Source organism: Corapipo altera, unplaced genomic scaffold, assembly GCF_003945725.1.
Source record: "Corapipo altera isolate COAL_440 unplaced genomic scaffold, ASM394572v1 55, whole genome shotgun sequence".
NCBI lineage: Eukaryota > Metazoa > Chordata > Aves > Passeriformes > Pipridae > Corapipo > Corapipo altera.
In genome coordinates this window covers 13,617,402-13,637,519 of record NW_020884882.1, presented here as the reverse complement: position 1 = coordinate 13,637,519, position 20,118 = coordinate 13,617,402, and the positions used below count along the sequence as shown (strand labels likewise).

At 42.5% G+C, this 20,118-nt stretch overlaps 1 protein-coding gene across 31 annotated transcripts in view; it reads left to right on the top strand.

Moving 5' to 3' along the window:
- The window catches only part of FOXP1 (forkhead box P1), a 386,121-nt gene that overhangs the window by 299,520 nt on the left and 66,483 nt on the right, over positions 1–20,118 (top strand). For 28 of the 31 annotated variants that reach the window (XR_003527215.1, XM_027640633.1, XM_027640630.1 and 25 more), the window contains 3 exons: positions 10,803–10,940; positions 12,047–12,136; positions 17,455–17,614. Coding sequence is in view for 30 of the 31 variants with exons in the window: in XM_027640633.1 (XP_027496434.1) it covers positions 10,803–10,940; positions 12,047–12,136; positions 17,455–17,614 (388 nt within the window). In the remaining variant the exon portion in view is untranslated. The remainder of the gene's footprint in view (positions 1–10,802; positions 10,941–12,046; positions 12,137–17,454; positions 17,615–20,118) is intronic. The other 3 variants (XM_027640634.1, XM_027640629.1, XM_027640638.1) reach the window with 1 other exon arrangement.

Sequence of the window (20,118 nt, the reverse complement as noted above, 5' to 3'; positions counted from 1 at the left end):
GGCGGCGGCGGCAGGAGCCCCGAGCAGCGCGCCCCGCACTCCGCCCGCGGAGCCTCCGCAGCGCCCCGCGCCCGCCGCTCCGCCAGCCCGCTCCATGGCCCGGCGCGCCGCTCGCCGCCCGCCGCCGCCCAGGTGGGTGCCCCGCCGGGGGGAACCGAGGGTGGGGGGAGGCCCGCGCAAAGTGCCGGAAAACAGCCCGGCGAGGATGGAGGAGCCGCGCCGCTCTGAGAGAGGAGGGAGGGAAGCGGGGAGGGAAGGGAGGGAGGGAGGGAGGGAGGGACGGCGTGTGCGCCCCGCAACTCGCCGGAGGTTTTTTAGAAGTGATGAGCGGCGCGGAGCGTGTCGCCCGGCGTCTGTCCTGACAGCCGTAGCCCGCGCGGGGCTGGTGCCGCAGCGCTGGAGTTTTTGGAAGAAGAGCGAGGGAAACGGGGAAAAGTGCACAGAGCCGGATAAAACGCGCTGTCAGGTTTAAATGTCAGGAACCGGGATCGCTGAATGGAGTCGCCAGTCAATTTACCAGGGGGAAATTAAGTGAGTGAGCTTTGTTTTTGGCATTGACTAGTGCTGTGAACCCCGGCGAAATGGATGTAACGGGATCTCGGTGTCAGCCCTGCGAGCCGGCGTTGCAGTGCGAGCGAGCTGAATTTTCGAGGGTGGTGGTGGTGGGGAGGAGGGAACCCTTAGGAAGTGGGTGGTAAGTTTAGAGCAAAGTGCATATACACTCTTCCTCTCTGGAATTAACTCCTTCAAAGCCAGCTTGTCTCTGAAAACACCGAGAGTTCTGACTTGTCCTTGCGCCGGTGGCAGGGAAAAGTCTCTCGGTAGCGCGGCGCGGTCGTCTCGGTGCGTGTGCCGGCGATTGACACGCTACCATTTCATCTTTTTAAATAAAAACAAGTTTGGTGGCAGGAAGTGTGAATCATTCGGGGTGACCAAGATCTGTTTATGAAAACCAAACGGTTGGATTTATTCTAGCAGTGAGTGTTGAGTTGTGAACTACAATAAATTGTGAAAGTTTATTTCTAGTAAAAAGTGACTTGCGCAGGCTAGTTTGCTGTTTTGTAAATAAACCGAAATGTTAAAATCCTTTTTTTGTTTGGATCGCAACTGATTTTCATGCCTGATGCTCCTGGGCCCAATCCTGGAAGGACTTGTGCATGTGCAGTAGCTATAGTAGGAGAGGAGGATCTCTCCCTCGCTTTCCCCCTGGAACTGTAAGCACTCTGCCTGCTAAATTAGTATTTGCCAGATCAAACCCCTCATAAGTAAGATTAATGTGCTGAACTTTGAGGCACCTTGCGCATCTTTACACCAAGTTGAAAAGCATTTCTCTTTGCTTGTAGCTCTTCTAAAAGTCATGGCTACAATGCATGTGTGTATGTGTGTATGTCATTAGAGTGTGCTTCTGTCTAGTTAAGAAATGGCTTTTGTTGATTGTATATTTATTGCAGTAGCAGCCTAGGAAGTCTCTAAAAGCAGGCACTCTCTCCACAGCCAGCGGAAAATCTGCTGTCGGAGGGCTTTCAGTGATCTCCTGTGGCTACGTCCAAAAAATTTCATTGATAAGGCTGCAGAGATGAAACCTGAGTCCTGCCTAAACAGAGTAGCTGCCTTGGCCTAGACTGTGATAGAGCTGAACTGCAAACTGATTGGTCTGACACTTTATAATCAAAGTTGATTTATTGTTCATTAGTAGTGCATTAGCCCTTTCAGGCAAGACAGTTATTTGTGTAGTGGCCTGTCAAACAAAAGGCCGCTAGCACCTGTCATTTCTAAACCATGAGATAAGCAAGCAGATATTAAGATAATGCAAATAGGAATACATTGGAATGAGGTAAAGTTCTAGCAATTTCTCTGTAAGAAATATTGTTTTATTTAACATGCTCATGTTTAGCAAATAGAGGAACTGGATTATAGAGTGAAGGGATTCCGCTGCACCAGGACCATCAGGAGGAGAAGGCGCTGGGAATGAGCTGGGTGTCTGTGGCGTGTGGTTTCAGAGGACCTTGGAGGTGAGGAGGCAGCTGGGGCAGATAATGAATTGGGAAAAGCCAGTTGCCGATACAGGAGGAAAATGTGAATGCTGTCTTGTAGCCTTAATTTAATTTTGTTTGATTTTGGTTTTAGTGCAAGGCCAGATTGAGGCACTTTTTGCGTTTTTTCCCTGACTTCTTCCTCCTCTTCCCAATGGACAGATGTCATGAAAGGATGCTCTTACTGGCAGGGGTTAATTATATGAAAACTTGATGACATCACAGCAGAGCTGTGAGAATGTCAAAATACATCTGCTGCCATATTCAGACATATTGCTCTCCCTCCTCTCCCCCTATATCAGCTCCCCTCCCCTCTCAAAAGGGAATGATCTCATGACATAAAACAGAAAACAACACAAGTGTCAAAAGAAAACAAAATTAGTGAACTTTTGTCTGCCACCATAGAAACGAGGATTAACTTATGTTATTCCAGAGCATGGAATGGAGACTATCTGCATGAGGATATATAGTGTATTGTCTTCTGTGAATTTTCATTTGACAGGGATTTTGGAGGCTGTGATCTTAATTAAATCTCAACTGACTCAAATAATGCATCTAAAGGCATGCAGTGTTGCGTAACCTTGCTGAGTTGGTAAACCATAAATCATCAGAAAGCTTATGATAGGAAGGGCTGCTTTGAAATTTTTTTTTTGTTTGCTACAGTTGGTTTGTTGGTTTTTTTTTTAGTCTTGTTTAACATACACTTTGCTGCTCTGTGCCATTGTGCTCTCCCTTTTCTAAGCAGTGTTATTTTTGCTTTAAAAAAAAAAAAAAAAAAAGCTCTGAGACATGCTCTGACCAGTCACTCAGCCGAACTAAAGAGAAGTCATAAATATAATGGGATTGACAGGGAAGAAATGAAATCCCTGCACTGGCTTTGCAGGGATCTCGCTGCTCAGAGGAAGGTGTGGGTGCCTCATGTTCTTCTACAGCTGGATGAGCCCTCCACACATTTTAGGAGTGTAACTCTTAACCCCATGCTGAAATTTATGCTGGGGTGTAAATAGTGATCAGACACCACGGTGGAGTCATAACGTGTAGCCCCTGGGTTGTAATGGGTCACAGATGGATGATTGCACTAATGGATGGTGGGCTGTGCAAGTTGAGTTGATTTTAGTTGTGGGCCAGGAAGAAAAGGGTTGCAACAGTTGTGTGAAGAAGGTTAAAGGGGGTTTTTAGGCAGTGAAAGCGGGGTAGGGCAGTCAGAGCGATTTTCTTATGCACCATTTTAACCTGACAGTGCTCAGGCGCTGTCGTTGCTTGAGAGCGAAGATGTTTTTAAAATACTGAAGCTAAGCAAGTGACTATTTCGGTGTAAAATTCTTTGGTTTCTGTGTATGTGATTACATGCTCCGGGCAGCTGAAGAAAGGTAAGGGGAGAAAGATTATTGCATTCAAAAGTTTAAGGAGTTTCAAAGCTCCTGTGCTTTCCTGGTCTGTATTTCTTAGTCGTTTCAGAGCTGCTGGAGACAAACCTGAGCTGGGAGGACACAGCAGTTGGATTTACTTTCTGTAAAGGTTTCCCAGTAGCAGGATAACTTACTGGTGTTGTTTTTCTCCCCTCTTTGCTAGGGAAAAGCAGTAACAGGGGTAGTTTTATCAACACCTGCAAAACTAGATTGTGGGAAAGTCCTGACACCATAAGCTAAATTTGTTATTGTTTGGTGAAAGGCTTGGCTGGTTTTAAGCAGTTTGTTTGTTTTATTGAAAGCAGAACTGCATTACTGGAAACTACTTTGCTGTAGTTCAGTTAAAATGTCCTGTACTGTTTTGTTTTTATAAGGTGCTTGCTTGTTCAGCTTCACTTTCCAGTTATAAGGAGAGAGAAAAAAATCCACTGTGCACTCATCTGCAGATTAAAGTGGCTGTGTAGAGACTGGGAGAGAAGCAGAACTGGCAAATATGTCTTCCCCAGCCTTTCTTTTTTTCTTCTTCTTTTTTTTAACCTTTCCAGCACAGTTTCCTGTGCTAGCAGGAGGATCTGTAGTTGGTACTGAAGTTGAATGAATGGGAGAAAACCCAGACTGAATATTGAGCAAATAAATGGAATTGCTAATTATTCTGTGTACTAGTTTCGGATGGATTTGCCTTCATTGATTAGGTAAGATACTCTGTTATTTGAGAGGGACAATACCCCCTCCTCCCCGAACTGACAACGGGTTTTAATTTTTAAGCTTTATCTTGCCCTTAAATCTGAAACATCATTGTTCAAATAACTGAGAACAAGGTAAACCAACAACATCAAAAAGGTCGGCTTCTGTGATTTCTCAAGGGCTTGTTATTTTGTACTTTCCAATTCTATTTGATGTCTTGACAAAACAAGATGACACAAGGGAGAATACATTAAATTTTGATTTTCATCTAACCTGTTACAGTAGTGGCAGCTTAATTTCTTCTACTTTTTACCGAAGACGGCTTTTTGCACAATTACTCTAATTGCCACGCCACTTTATGAGAAGGTTTCTTTACGGGTTTCCCATTTGCCTTGATTTTGTGAGGCATTTTTTTGAACGTGCTTTGACCTTTAACACGGCGAGCTGGCTGGTTGGAGTGTGTCTTCATTAGAAGTAAATCAGTGAATGGCAAAATTGTCAAAGAAGCAACTGATGTTTTCTCATTAGAATCTAATTTGCACCGTTGTGCTTAGCTGTGATGTTCAGCTGTAGGTGTCTGCCATAGGTGTGAAAACCTGCACATTTTTAAGCAAATAAAGTTTACAACTGTTATAAAAGGTGACACTTGGACCCAGAGTGGCAAAGCCTACCCGAATGTTTAAGCAGAGACTCTGGTTTGTGTGGGAAATAAACAGCATGATTTAACCAGGTGAATTTTTTTTTTCAAGAATCACTAATATTTTCAGCTGGCCACCGCTATGTACGTCATCTCAAATGCCCTGAGCTTGAAGAGCAGGCAGCTGTGGATTTGATTCTTGCAGGAGAAAATAGCCAGGGATGGAGAGAGGGTTCATCCTTCCTAGAAATCTGTTGGGAGTTTCAGTTCTTAAAAATCCGCCATACAAAAAAAAAAAGCCCCTCTTGTGTAACACTTCCCTTTAACTCACATGAAACTCTGGGCATATTAAACGTTGCTGGTTCAATCACGGTCTTTTATTATTTAATTAAGCTCTCCTTAATGTATGTATGAATTAATACACAAATGTAAGGAGTCTGACACAATGATCATTCTCAGAATATTAAGGGTGTTTGGGAGAGAGGGTTTCAAGGGGTTTTCAAGGGCTTTAGAGGTATTTTGGATGTTTCTAAGCAGGATTGCTTTTGGTTTATTTGAGGCTTTTTTGGCAGAATATGTTGATCTAACATTTCCTTTCTTAAACTCTGGAAAAAGAGCAGATTTTTTTTTCCTTTTTTTTTTTTTTAACTGAATCATTATAAAACATCACCAGAGTTCGGAACCATGTACAGCAGGTTATAATTTTTCCTTTCATGCTAGAGAGGGAAACAAAAACTATAACTTTTAAAATGTGGAAAATGATGATGATAATCTCGAGGTTGAAATCTCACTCGGCTTATTAAAGGGATATTTGGTTGTGTGTGTGTGTGTGTATGTTCTCTGGTTTAGTCTCTATTTGACAAATGTTAGATGTAGAAAGGATTTAATTTATGTAAACTTTATATTTTTATGCAAATTAAATGGGTATTTATTATAGCTGAAACAATTATCCTGGCACTTAGTGAGAAACCTGGTATGCATGAGAAGTGGAAGATAAGATCAGATGTTTCATTCTGTAAACAAATACGAAAATATTCCCATTTTTCCTCAGCTAGAAGAGAATACAGAAGACAGCAGACATCCTGACATGCTGGGGTATGTCAGTATAGCCCATCATTCTGCTTTCTGTGGGTCAAAGGGAGATCTCCCCTCCTGATAAAATATAATAAACAAAATTAAAATAATAAAATGCTAATTTAATTTTAAAGAGGGCTTCCCCCCCCTTTCTCTTTTAATAGGGAGTTGTATTGTTACAGAGAGAACAGTTATGCTAATGACAGACTACTTAGCTGATTTTACATTAATATAATAAACATTACCTGTCTTAATGCGCTGTGCTGTATTATGGCAAAATAACTAAGTCTAGAAGTGAGATTCCATTTCGCATAATGAACCAGCACTGCAGTTCCTGCGTGAATAATTCCGAGAGCGGCGGTTTTGTGTTGGGATCTTGGAGGATGAAATATTATGTCGGAAATGTTTTAGTCTCGGGGTGGAAGCAGGTCCTGCCTTCAGCACTTCTTGCTTTGCTGGGCCGTGCTCTGGCTTGTGGCATCGTGCCTCTCTGCTTGCCAGGCTGTCAGTGCTTTATCTTCTGGTTTGCATTGTTTCAGCTGAGATTTTTTTTTTTTGTATTTTAAATGTATTGCATATAAGAGCTTTCTAATAGGACAGCTCAAGTTCATTGTTTGGTTTTGCTTGGCCGTAGCTATTTTTATTGTAGCCCAGTATTTTTAACTGTTCCTCAGCGACTTGCTCTTTCTGTGTTCAGCTGTTTTGCTCCGTTTAACTTTTATCACAAAAATCTTTAACCGAAGAATTGCTGTTTGGAAATCCAGGGTGCCTGGTATGAGGGCTTACTGAAATCAAGTTTGAACATAGATCACGGGAGAAAAGGATTTTCTGGCAGAGTTATTCTTTATGAATTAAGGAAATCTTCCCCATCTTCCATGCATGCCTGCTAACAGTTAACAGAACCACAGCCGTATCCAGCATCGGAGGCACAGGGTGTGAAAAGGGCATTCTTTTTTTTTCCTTTTCGCTTCATACAAGATTAAACTACTTGAAATTATTTAGCTAGTATTTAATTATATTAATATCACTGAAAATGAGGGAATGGAGATGATTAAATAGGACTAAATCATTTTCATCCCCGTGACCCTTGTCTGGGTTGTGTGGAGGAGTGACAAATGCATCCCTGCTGTAATTTCGTGGGGAAGTTAAAGGTGAACTTGGCCCAAGTTTGTGGAAGTTTTCCTTGGTCCAAAATACGGTGTGTTTGCAGGGCTTGAAGTGGGGGAGTCACGGAGGGGACTGAGGGGGACGGGAGGGCTTTGGGGGATCTGAAGGAGCAGCAGGCAGAACCCTGGGAGAAACAGTGTCTGAAGACAATTGTGAGTATTAAAGACATTTTTTGCCGTTGATGGTATTAGCATGTCAGCAGGTCCATACTAGCACAGCTCCCAAAGCCAAATTGCAGCTGTATTTTTACCTTTGCTGCCAGGTTTACATGCAGCTGGGTATCTACCACACCCTATTGTTATCAGTCAACAATACCAAAAGTAGTTCATTAATCATATCAATAACAACAATCATGTTTCATGTGCAAAATAGAAATAAACAACTTGAAAGAAAAAATAAAAGATTGATTTCTTCTCTGCATGCTAACTTAGCATTCTTTAAATATATCTGCCAGTAGTTTAATTTGAACTTCAACTCCCTGAAGGCAGTAAGACAGAATTATTTTAGTTCTTCATAAACTGCCTTCTGTGATTCATTGTTAACTCATAAAAGACGCTCATTTTCATGTACTTAAACAGTTAAGTCATTTTTAAAGTTGGTTTCTAATTTTTTTTGGCAACACATTTAAGTTGACATCTGAGAGATAGAAATCTGAAATGAATTTATAGCTCTCGATTTAGGTTTCACTTACTATCAGACAAAATATCAGAAATAAATATTTTTTATCTAACATAATGTAAAGTATATTGCACAGTATCTAAAATAAAGTTTAGTTTTGACTGAATACACTCAAAAAGGGACCCATAAATATTAGAGAGCTGTAGTTAAGAACTTACATGACTGTTTTAAATACTATTGATTTAAACCACTGGCTAGATTTTATGAATCAAAGTGTAATTTCCAAGCTTTGGCTATATTTCTCATCGCTAAAGCACTCTCTCTTGTGTGCCTTTAGCAGCTTTCCAGACATTCAACACGGGATTAAATGATAGTAGTTACAATGATCAATAGGTTAAGACCGGTACAATCACTCTTACCGCTAATGACCTCGGTAGTAATGGGTAATAAAGTGTGGGCTATAATAGCCTATTGCTGGTGCTGCATGCCCTTTGATTCCTAGTATTACCAGGGACTAGCTACATGGAAAAGTTGGACGTTGGGAGTTAAGAGAGTGGATATATAGGCCATCATTCTTAACTGTTTAAAGTCCTCAGACTGTATGTGGGCCCACGCTCATCCGGGATGTGTGTGGTCATTTTTAACACCGTAGTTTCTGGTTTATTTGAATTTGTTTGTGCAAGGTTTCCGTAAGTTGCTTTCGTGACAAACTGAAGTACAGGCTTTGGCTAAATGTGGCTGGGAGCTGTGTTTATAAATGAAAGGCAGCACCTTCTTTAGGGGTGCAGGTGTGGTGTGAAAATGTGGTTTCAGATGGTAAAATGAAGTTGAACGGGCCAATGCAAACTTGTACTTTATGTACTTGTACTCCGTAACTGTGTGCCATATATATATATTACTACTCTTTTCTTTCTGGTTAAGTGCTTCTATTCTTGCAGCTAAGAGATTCTTCACTGGAAGGTACGTGGCTGGTTTTCAAAGATAGGGCCCAATTGTCAGATTTGTCCCGAGATAAATGTGCATAAAGGCCGTGGAAGTGAATGGGAGTTGTCCCTGCCCAGCTGACGGCAGAACGCGGCCCTTCAGATTAATCACCGATGTGTAGGGTTTACAGCACCCCACCCTATTCCTGTCTGTATCCCCGCTTGTCGTCATAAATCTGACTGAACAGTATTTGTCTTGTCTATCTTCCAAGAAGGGCACAGAAAACATACTTAAACATGCTTCCTCTTCTGTTTGCTCGGTCCAACTTCAATGAGAGGTAGTACAGACCCCAGGGTAAAGTAAACTTCTCTGGGGATGAGAATAATGAAGGTGAGTCACGCTTTGGGGTGAAGATAGTGACAGCAGGATTTAATTAAATAATTTTGTACTCCCAGAAAAGTTTTTAAAAGGTTACAGATTAAGATATTCTGAATTAATGGGATTACCCATCCAGATGACTCAGTGTCCTCGGAGCTGATGGCTTTCCCATAGGTGCGGGCAAGCGGTGCAGGCCACGGGCAAATGGCCCCTGGTTTTGGTGGTTTCTGGCATCTGACCCATAATTAAATCTCCATTTACCTGCGTTCACACCAGCCTGATCCACATTAACTGTGTGGGAACACGCTGTGCCATGGGGAATGCTCAGAGGACCTCGCCGTGTCTGCTTTAATGGGATGTCGGAGGCGTGCGAGCCCTTGGTAGGCTTTGCTCAGGCAAATGTTTTTGAGGCAGTGTCTGTCCCTGGCACACGACATGTACACAACAACACGGGGAGATGTGCAGTGTACATGCATCTGACCTTCAGGAACCATTTTTAGTTCATCAAAATTAGTGATGCTGAGAAATCAGGACATCAGTGCATAATGACTGTGAAATTAGGAATGAGAGCTTGCTATGCAAATGACAGGACAAATCATGTGAAAAAGTCAAGATAAACTGCATATTAAGACATTATGTTACATAAAATTAATACTGCATTTCTCTCTTGCTTACTACTACACTGGGAGGGTTTTTTTTAAACTCCTTTATCTTCTGATCAGCTATTGTCTGTGGATTTTTTAGAAAGTGGTGCACAGAAAAAGTGCTAAACATATTATTACCTTTTATTGTAATACATGGGATGACAGGAGATCCTTTTTAGCAAAGTATATCCTTTACTGCTTTTAGTTTTGTGCTGTCATGTATTTGATTTGAAACTATAGAAAAGTAAGGTGCTTAAATATTACTGTTAAAACTCATATGGGTTTTGTCTTTTCCTCTATTGTTTTTTTTCCCTCCTTTTCTTTTCCTTTTTTGGGGTGGAGGGTAGAGGGGTGGGTTTCTAGGGAAATAGTCTTCTTGCATTACTGGGACTGACAAAATGGTTCTCATGTAGTCTTCAAATTAAACACAAGTGCAGTGATTATTTTGAATAGCTAAATTACATTCTAGAAAGCTTGCAGAATTCATAGCATTGTCATTAGGTATCCGCTTGAATACAATTTGTGTAACCTTGGCCAAGACAGCCTGTCATTTTAATGTCAGTGTTTTATCTGAACAAGACATCATCCTTTCAGATACAGTGTACAGGTTCCTTGCAAAGATGCCCGTGCAGAAACGTGTTAACAGTTGCAAATATGAAATGCTATCAAGTTCATCACTGTAGCTGTTTGTCACTGAAATGTCATGGAAAGCGGCTTTTAATGGTATCTCACATAATATGAAAGAATTGAAGACATCTGTATGCTGGGTGAATATGGAATGGTAAAGACATCGTGGTAGGGCCTTTCTGTAAAAATTGCATAGGAGTCTAGTGCTGTTATTCACATCACTGAGCCTTCCTTCAATTTTCTTAAAAACCAGTTGTAATAGGGTCTAGATCCCATCAGTGTAGGATATTTGGCTGTTGAATTTCTGTATGGGAAGCAAGGACTTTCTAGGAGGGAAAGAACCCATTTGCAGATTTCTTGTAAAAATAAATTAATCTTTACCATACTGCTTGCTTTAAAGAATTTCCATCCACTAATGTTTTGCAAAAGGGGAATTTAATCACCAGGAAAGTGTAGACAGTACCTTTGTTCCTGCTGAGGTGGGCTGTAAGGATTCTCTTGCCTTCAGCTCCCTCAGTGCCAGATATGAGATTCCCCCAGCGTGGGGATGCTGGAGGAGCCACAGGGATGCTCTCTGACCCCCTCTTTCTCTCATCTTGGCCTTCAGGTTCCAGTGTCAGTGGCTATGATGACACCTCAAGTGATCACTCCCCAGCAAATGCAGCAGATCCTCCAGCAACAAGTGCTAACTCCCCAGCAACTCCAAGTCCTGCTCCAACAGCAGCAGGCACTCATGCTTCAACAGGTAATTGTTTCCTTAACAGCTGCTCAGATGGCCCCCTATGGCTGCTGGAGGGCTTTGCCCCCCAGAACACTCCTGAGGAAGGAAGCTGCCCACATCTCAGGTCCAGACCTTGGAACATCCGTGCTCCGAGCTGAACTGACTGCTCTTTTGTTTTTAATTCTAGAAATAACTACTGGAAACAAATCCAGGGAGCAGTGCTAGGAGTTGTTTCCAAGATCAGCTAAATAATACAGATGCATATTTAAGTGTCAGGACTTCGGCAGATGTCCCTGTTGCTTTTGCCTGCATCCCCCAGAAAACTTGGTGTGCCCTGACTAATTGGAATAAATAAGGTAGAAGGGCAGTGCTTCCCAGTTTAGACCTCGTTATGTCCATCTGGAACCATAAAGGACTATGGAAACGGTGGCAGTAAAAGTGGAGAGGTTGTCAAGCCTTAATCTGTTTGATTTCCGCCAACATATGCCGTGTGGTGTGTCCGTGCTTCTCACAGCCCATGGTCCTTTCTCAGCTGGAATTTGGCCACCGACAAGCCCCGAGGCTCCATTATCATAGGGTTTGGCACAGCAGGGTCTCACAGACCCCGGGTGGATGTCAGCATCCAGCCCAGCCCAACCTTGCCTGCTCCCTCCTGGCTCCCAGGCTCCCTCCTGCCCACACCGGAACGCTGCCTGCACGGTGCACATCTGGGGAGCGGGAGGAGGAGAGCATTTCCCAGGATGTCTATGCATGTATTGAACAACACTTAATACAGTCAAACCCTATCATTTAGAAAGCATGTGTGTTTCACAACAGAGATTCGCCAGGCTCTCTCAGCAAGGGCATTTTGGCTTTGTTGTTACAATCAAAGGTCATTCCTTGCCTTATTTTAATTAGTTTGTGTAGAAAATGGTATGTTTTTCATCAGTTCATTTTGGAGATTACTTTTCAAACGATAATGCCAAGAATAGTCAGTGTGCACTGAATTTATTGTTGAGTTTCAAACTAAAGGTCAGACCATTACAGATAAAAGGATGCTATTTTTCAAATCGCAGTTTGTGTGTTACACCAAAAGGGACACTGAATTGGCTCTCCACTTTGTTACTTACCATCTTTCCTTTTCTTTGTAGCAGCAGCTTCAAGAGTTTTATAAGAAACAACAGGAACAGTTGCAGCTTCAACTTTTACAGCAACAACATGCTGGAAAACAGCCTAAAGAGGTACAGACAATACCCATTTTACTTTCAAACCACAGATCCCTGGGGACTGTCTAGTGGCTATTAAACTGTCATTCATCTTATAAATGATTGCACAACTGAACTGACTCTATCGGGCCTCAGCTTTCAGATTTAGAGTTATTGTCCTGTTTTCGCCTGTGTTTTCTTGTGCTTTCCATTTGCTCGCTGCCACATATTTTATAGCAGGGGACCAGGCCTTGCTGCTTGGTATGAGTCCTGGAGCAAACATCTGGACTTGTATCTTGGGAGAATGCTTTGGGAAGTTAGTTATGGTGTAGAGGGGAGGGGGCAAGGCAGCAGGCCCAGATATGGTGCTGTCCTTTCTAAACAGGGCAAAATGCTGAGAGGGGTTGAGTTTGTGCTTGTAATTTCCAACTACAGAGGTTCTGGTTGGATGTTCTTCACAGCTACACTGAGCAGTATCGGTGGTGACATGGAGAAGAGGTGGCAGGAGACCTCACTCTGATGCCACCATGGTCCGTGGCAGAAGGGGACAGGCCAGGGTAGCTTCTGCCTGTCCTTTAAATACACTTCCCTTTCAAAATACCTGTCACATCCTAAACTTTGTTTGTTGATTTTCGTGTGCTTAAATTTAATTTTGCTGCAATTACATTTATTTTAAGGCACCGGGCTCACCTCTTAATTTTCAGGGAGTTTGAGACTTTCCTGCTTAATCTGACATCTGTTGTGGCTTAGGTAGATCCTAGAAAGCTACCTCTTGGCATGAGATGCTGAGTGATGTCCTGCGATAGCGGCAGCGCTTGTGTCACTCGACAGGGAGGGCTGCTCAAAGCACACACCAATTTCTGCGCCCCAGCCCCCTTGAAATTTCGGCAAATCGTGCCACCTGTGCCAAGTTTTAACCCAGAGTGAATTTTTCCAGCTGAGTTATAAACCCCTGAAAACAGGGGGGTTTATAATGGAAACGCTGACACAACCTTAACCATAGCGCGCTTACGGGCGCCACTATAATAAAAAGGGAACAGATTAAAAAGTGTCTAAAATGTAAATCTAAAGGACTAACAGTAATTAAAATGGAAATGGCACAGGGAGGGAAGGCATGTAATTGTGAGATATCACTGTGCAGAATGCTCTCAGCTTTGTTTTGCTGGCTGTTTTTCTAATTCAGTAGGGCTTACTCATCAGTGGCAGTTCAATGCGCGTTAATGACTCTGGGATGCAGGCATCACTCTGGACAAAGAAATGATTATTGTGCGGTCAAAAGAAGTTCAAAGACAAGAAGGGAATTTCAGTTTTTTCCTTAGAGATCCACATTCAAGAGCATATAAATTAAGCCAAATGTTAAAAACCACAGTCTGAAAGCTGACTTCAAAGTCACAACTCTCTAATTAATGAACTGCGAGCTTCAGTTTGGACAAGTCGTGGTTTGATGCGCCCATAAATCAACATGACAGGTCTGTTTCACAGTCTCAGACAGCGCTTGTCATTGAGTCACATCAGATGTAAACACAGCAGAAAAAAGAGGGAATATGAAGGAGGTGCAATTGATCAACAGAATTGGTAAAAACCCACTTTTGAAACGCATTATGCATGATCACAGGAAATGGCGATAGCCTCAAGAGGCTTTCTCCTTCTGCTGTTGCTTTTTTGAATCAGATTTCTAACAGCCTTCAAAAGGGAGAATAAGAATTATGGAGCTTCTCCCCTGTGGCTGGCAGGCAATAACCCCCTGTTGTTATTTTGTGCTTCTTTCTTTTCAAAGGCGTCAAAATTTAGTTTTTTAAAGATCTTTAACTCTATATTTGAAGACAAACAATAAAGGGCTGCCACTGTCATTCTTATCAGTTACCAGGGATTGTATTTTTTCTTTCTGTTGCCACTTCTTATTAACCTCTTATTTGGTCTATTAGACATAGTTTTGAATGCAAGCCTGCATGCTGGGAGAACATGAAAGTTCAGATGAGCTCAGAGGGCAGATAAAGAAATTTGAAGGGGAAAGTTACACAGCAGAATGAACGATAAAAGTTAACTCTTCTAAATTGCTGTTGTCAGACAGGAGAGCATCTCAGACACAAAGATGAGGGCTCGGAGCTTAAAGAAAAAAATACTTTGTGTTAAAAAAGACAAGAAGGGAAGTTAGACAATGTGATGGCATTTCAATATCTAACACACTGATTTACTGTGGTCACACTTCTGATATTACACTAGCGAAAGCAACAATAAGAAAGGACTCCTTCCTGTTTCAAGAAGAGCATTTTAACACGATAGCTGGGAAGAGAACAAGGACCCAGGTCTCTTCAGCTTTTTCTAGGGGTTTAGGGGTTTTTTTCTGATGGTTTTAGTATAGGCCCGTTTCAACGTTCATTTCACCCCAGAGGTTTGTTCAGCCCAGCTTAAGGAGTTTATTCTTGCTAAATTAGCATGGAAAAGGTGTTCTTTCATGATTTTATTTTTTTCCCCTCCCTCTCGCACTGAAAACTGACGGGCAGTGCCGTGGTGGAGGCCGGCAGCTGCCGTGCTAACGAGGGCCGAGCGTGTACCTTGACAGATGGAACAAGTGTATTCATGTATGGCATCCCCCAAGTCATTTTGTGAGTGCATTGTCCTTTTGTACTGTCGTGAAAGAAGAAAAACACAACAAACCTCCCAAGCCCTGTTGGTCAAAAGGATCCGGCCCCCGAGCAGAACAGACAGACCCCAGTGAGGTTCCTGGCAGGTTTTACTCCAGGGTTGCGTGGTGTAGCAGAGGGTGAGCAGTGCCTGACAGCGAGGGGGAGAGGTGCCATGTGGGATTTCAGCCCTGTGCCCCCCCAGGCTGTCCTCTTCTGGCAAATCGGGGCTCCCCATGGCGAGGGGGCTGCGGAGGATCCCGCCTGGTGCCACGGCGCTGGACAGAGAGAGCTGTTTTTCGAACAGGGCCGTTTGTCCTCCGGCAGTGTGACAGTTTATGTTAGGCAGTAGGGAGTAACCTAAGAAAGGAAAACAGACCTTTGACAGAAGCTTTAGGGAGGGGATCAAAAATGCAAGTTTTATCAGGATATTTCAGCATTTTAACACTGACTACTGACCTGACAACAGGACTGCACCGAGACCTTTTTTGTATGCATTCAATTGTGAGAAGTAAACAAACTGCCTTGTATCCTGTGTTTGGTAACTGGGTGGGGAGCACAGTTTGGCAACGTGTCTTGCTTTTAAATTCTTTCTTGGACAATGGGCCTTGTATACTTTTATATCCTGGCTTTTCAAAGTAGAGAGTGTTCAAGAGCTTTTCTTAGGATAGCTAAGACAACCAAACGGGCATCAGTCAATTTATATAAAGGGCTTTTTTTTTTAAAAGAAACCCCATTCTAACTTTACACTCAGATGGCAAATAGGTAAAACATAGCTTATTACAGCTAGGTTTTTATGTAATACCATTTATTATATATATTGTAAATATATTAAGTATATATATTTATATTAAGTACATACATTTCAAAATTAATACTTATGGAAGGAAACATTAGTTTAACTCTTAATATAACTGTTGCTGGGGCCTGTTTGCATCTGCTGCTGTGACACATGGTTGCAACAACTGGATGTGTCTGAGCAAGCTGTTGCAAAGAAATGAAAACTCTCCGTGTTTCAGAATTTCCAAACACGTATTTGTTTGACTGTGTTCTTGAAGTCCTCGATTTTCTTGGAAATAGGATACATTTATAAATAAAATAATTAGAATGACTGACTGTCAGAGTTGTGGGTATAAAGTTTGTTGCAGTATTAAGGTTGATGGGGCATGGTGGTACGAGAAGGTGGGGGTCAAATTCCCGGCTGGTGTCTGTCAGTCCTGCTCCAGCAGCTCTGGTGAGACTTTGTGTAACACTAGTAAAGAATGGGGCCAGTGATCCTCTGGCTTGATGTCAAGGAAGGGTGACAAAAAGTTTGGGATCTGGCTGGGTTTTGTTTGTTAAAGTATGCAGTTTGGTAAGAGTTAATTTTCTTTCCATAATTGTTAGCCATAATGTGTATAAGACCTCCACCTTGATATGATTCCTAGCAGATTAGGGATATTAGATAATTTCCTTCTATTTATTGTACTACTGCACTGTATTATCTTTCTATCACTCAGATAATTACTAAGGAAATCTACATTAATTTTTTTTGGCTAGCACAAGGAACTGCTAAACACTGGCATGATGTATTGATGTTTTACACAACAAAAGTTTTCCTCCTGTCATTGTACAATAAATAAAAAGATATTTATCAAAATGCAAAGCCTTTCATGGATTTTAAAGAACAAAGCAAATAAAATACAAGATGAGCATGGAAGCAAAACCTAGAGGCTTCCTTAACTGAACAAAATTAAGGACTCTGAAGCCTGGAGTACTGTACATATTAAACACTCACATTCAAGTAAGATGTTGTTTGCTAAATTATGAATGTGTGTAATTAAAATCTAGTGGCTGTTTCTATGAAAGATTTACAATGTTATTTCATCGTTTGTCATGGCTAATTAACAATATTAGATGAAGTTTTTCTTCTTCAAAGGTCTGATTTTTTCTCATTTATTTATGTCAGAAGTGATAAACAGAGTAGTTAAAAGCTTCTCCGGGTACAGTAGTGAGAAAAGCAACATGTTCTTTTACACCTCGAAGGTTCAAGGTTCACATCCCTGTGGAGTAAAGCAACTCCATCTTCTTTCTAGTGAGAATAATTAAAAATTTCAAAGTGCAGAAGTAGCAGCCTTAAATACAGCACAGAATAATTCCAGCATAACAGAAAGTATTGTGGGACTTGATGGATGAAGAAGAGAGAGTAAGTATAAAATACCATAAATTAAGCCAGTTGTTTTGCTTTAATAGTTGAGACAGCCCTTGAATGAGCAAACAGAGCACAGTGCAGGGTTGTTTCTCGTTACATCTAAGTGTGATGTGATCCTAGGGTGTGATTCTCACCTTAGACATGTTCCTTGCCTTGAAGAATTACCCAGGACTTTTTAAGAGCTGCCAGCAGCACTTGCTTTACCCAGCACTGAAACGCAGCTGCTTCTGGGGTAAAACACAACCACATAGAGCAGGAAACATGGCAGACATTTTTAATTGGGGTGGCAGGAGGGATTTAGGTACGATTAAAGTGACCGGTGGAGATGGGAATCTGTAGCCCTGTGGTTAGCTCTGGCATCTAAGCATACCTTGGGTTCTTTGACAAGAAGAACCAGCTTGCTGGCTTGGCCTTGATACCGGGTGACTGTGATCAGAAGTTGAAGTATTTTGAGACAAGGAGCCCTGTAAATCCTCTGCTTTTCTCTGTATTGACAAACGTGCATTTTTACTTTTTTTTTTTTTTTTTGTCTTTTCCAGCCCCAGCAGCAGCAAGTGGCCACGCAGCAGTTGGCCTTTCAGCAGCAGCTCTTACAGATGCAGCAGTTGCAGCAGCAGCACCTCCTGTCTTTGCAGCGTCAGGGGCTGCTGACGATCCAGCCCGGGCAGCCTACTCTGCCTTTGCAACCCCTTGCACAAGGTAGGTGAGGTGGCAAAGCCGTGGCATTTGTGCACACTCACATGGAATTGTCAGGCAGAGTGAGAGAGAGAGAGCTCATAAGCTCATGAAATAATAAGCATGGAAAGATGCTGACGGACGGGGTGGGCATTATAAAAATATTTTTGGAGAGGGGCAGCGCTGCAGTCATGTGCCACTCTGGCTGGCAGGGGGTTTGGAGGTCACAGGCAGTTAGCATAGCAATAGAGCTACCACTTGTACTCACCTGGGCTTGAAATCCTTCACAGGAGGAGTCTGCATCGATTCCTGGTGCTAGTTTCATGCCTAAGGGTTTCTCTTTTCCAGATGTGTTTATTGGGCTGTTCCTGGTTCCAGCCTGATGGGGGGCTGGCTCAGAGTGGGTCTGACCCACAACTGCCGAGCTGGAGAGATCTCAGTGCCCTTGGCTGTGGCTGCCAGGGAGAGGGGCACTGCTCTCCACAACTGCTTACACGGCCTTAGTGTTACTGCCTCCGTGCTTCACAGCTTCATTCCTCCCTTCACATGAGGCAAATTGGGATTAACTCCGTTTAATTTTAATGGTGTTATTGACAATTAGATCCTCCTACATCTTTATTCAGTCCTGCACTCTTCAAGAAGTTACTGCTTTACTGAAATCCCAATTTATTTTCTTTTTTTTTAAGACACTGATACAATGAAAGCATTACTTAAATCACAATACTTTTGACAGTGATTATAACCTGGGGTTTTTATTCTCTTTTTTCTTTTTTTGGCTTAAATTTATAATTTTATTTCTTAAACTGGGTTTGTCTGTAAGCCTTGGGACATTTTAACAGACTTGCCTGAGCTATGGCTGCTGTGGTTAAGGCAGAGTGTTCAGAGTTGGCATGGCTCAGACATGCCGTGGCATCAACCATGATGCTGGTATTTCTGAATAATCCTGCCTTTGCCTCCCGTTGCCCCATAATAAATTTGAACATTCACCTTAAAAACTTGAGTCAGTCCACGCTGAATGATTTGGGATCTTCCAAGCAGCCTTAGGGCTGTTCCTCGTTTCTAAATCATATAATGAATTTACATTCAGCTCTGTTCAGTTAAATGGAGGGGACGAGATGAAATTGCTTCTGTTCTTCACCCTCCTTTTTTTACAGTGTGCATAGCTGCAAAAAGGAGAGTGAGGTGGCTGGTGAATATTAACTTACATGGATAAACAGAGACCAGACTAGGGAGTGGAGCCTGCTTTGCTGTGTGGCTGACATGGTTTATTTAGACTTGTTTTTGCCAGACCCAGGGAGGTATTTGAGCACTTAACTCCCATCTTGAGAGACTGAGCTTTTGGGGACCTGACACCTCCCTGTGCAAGACTCAGTTTAGCTTTCCAGCATCCCAGAGCGGGACACCTGGTCTAAAGTAGTGCTGTGCAGGAGTCAGAGGGTGATGCTTGGGAAGATGGTGCCCAAGTGGGAGCTGCAGGATCCGGCCTGGGGTGGTACCTGGTCAGTCACCATTGATGTGCAGTGTGATGAGGAGAAGGCGTGAAATGAGTCCAGGAAAAAGGGCACGTAGATGAAATGCCATTTATGCTTGCAGAATGTTGTAACGTGCATTAATTACGCTCCAGATTTATTGTTGGAAGCATCCCAGGCTGTTCCCACACACCCACCGGACTAAAGCTTCAACCTTTCTAATTTTTCCCACAGCTCCTGTACTATTAAGTTGGCTCGGTAAGGTTCATTGTATAGTCCATCAGTTAAGCTGTCCAAAGGAGGGCAATTGGGCAGTGACAAGACACGCTCATGTGTAATGTGAAAGAAATGAATGTGGTGATGCATGAAGTGTAATCTGTGCGGTAACACATCGGAGACACCAGTAGGTAATTCAGCCGTCGTGGCATTGATTGATATGGTGAGCAGGGTAGTGCAACTATTAGTCCTCACCAAGGAGCGTATTTAAAACCTAAGGGGTGCTGACTTGCACGCCAGAGACGACATAAACATAAGCAGAAAGGGCTGGTTCTGGCAGGGAAATGAGCTTCGAGTGCTGGGGGCAGCGGGAGCCGGGAGCAAAGAGGGACTGGAGACTTTTCAGGCAGGTTGCAATACAGCACGATATTTTATTCTTTTTTATCAGAGAGATGATGGCTTAAAACTGATGTCATTATGAGGTTTAAATCAACTTTCTGCTTGCTTGAACATGGTCACCTGGGTATGGAGGTACAAGGACACAAAGAGGTTGAGCAACTCTGTTTGTCTTTGAGCCGGTGATACCTGGGGTTGGGAAATTGAGTTCCGTGAGCAGTAATCTGTCAACTGTCCCCACAACATACATTTTTTAAACCTGTGCCTACATTTTCTTTCATAATCAAGGGGACTAGTTGTCCTGAAAAATGCAATGAAGAGCCAGGGCTATAGTTTAAAATAATTGGTAATGGACACTTCTTATTTAAAAAAAAAATTACATCTCTCCTGCCCTTTTGTTTTCAGAACAGTTTGCAAGACCGAGACAAATACTGTAAATGTGTGTAT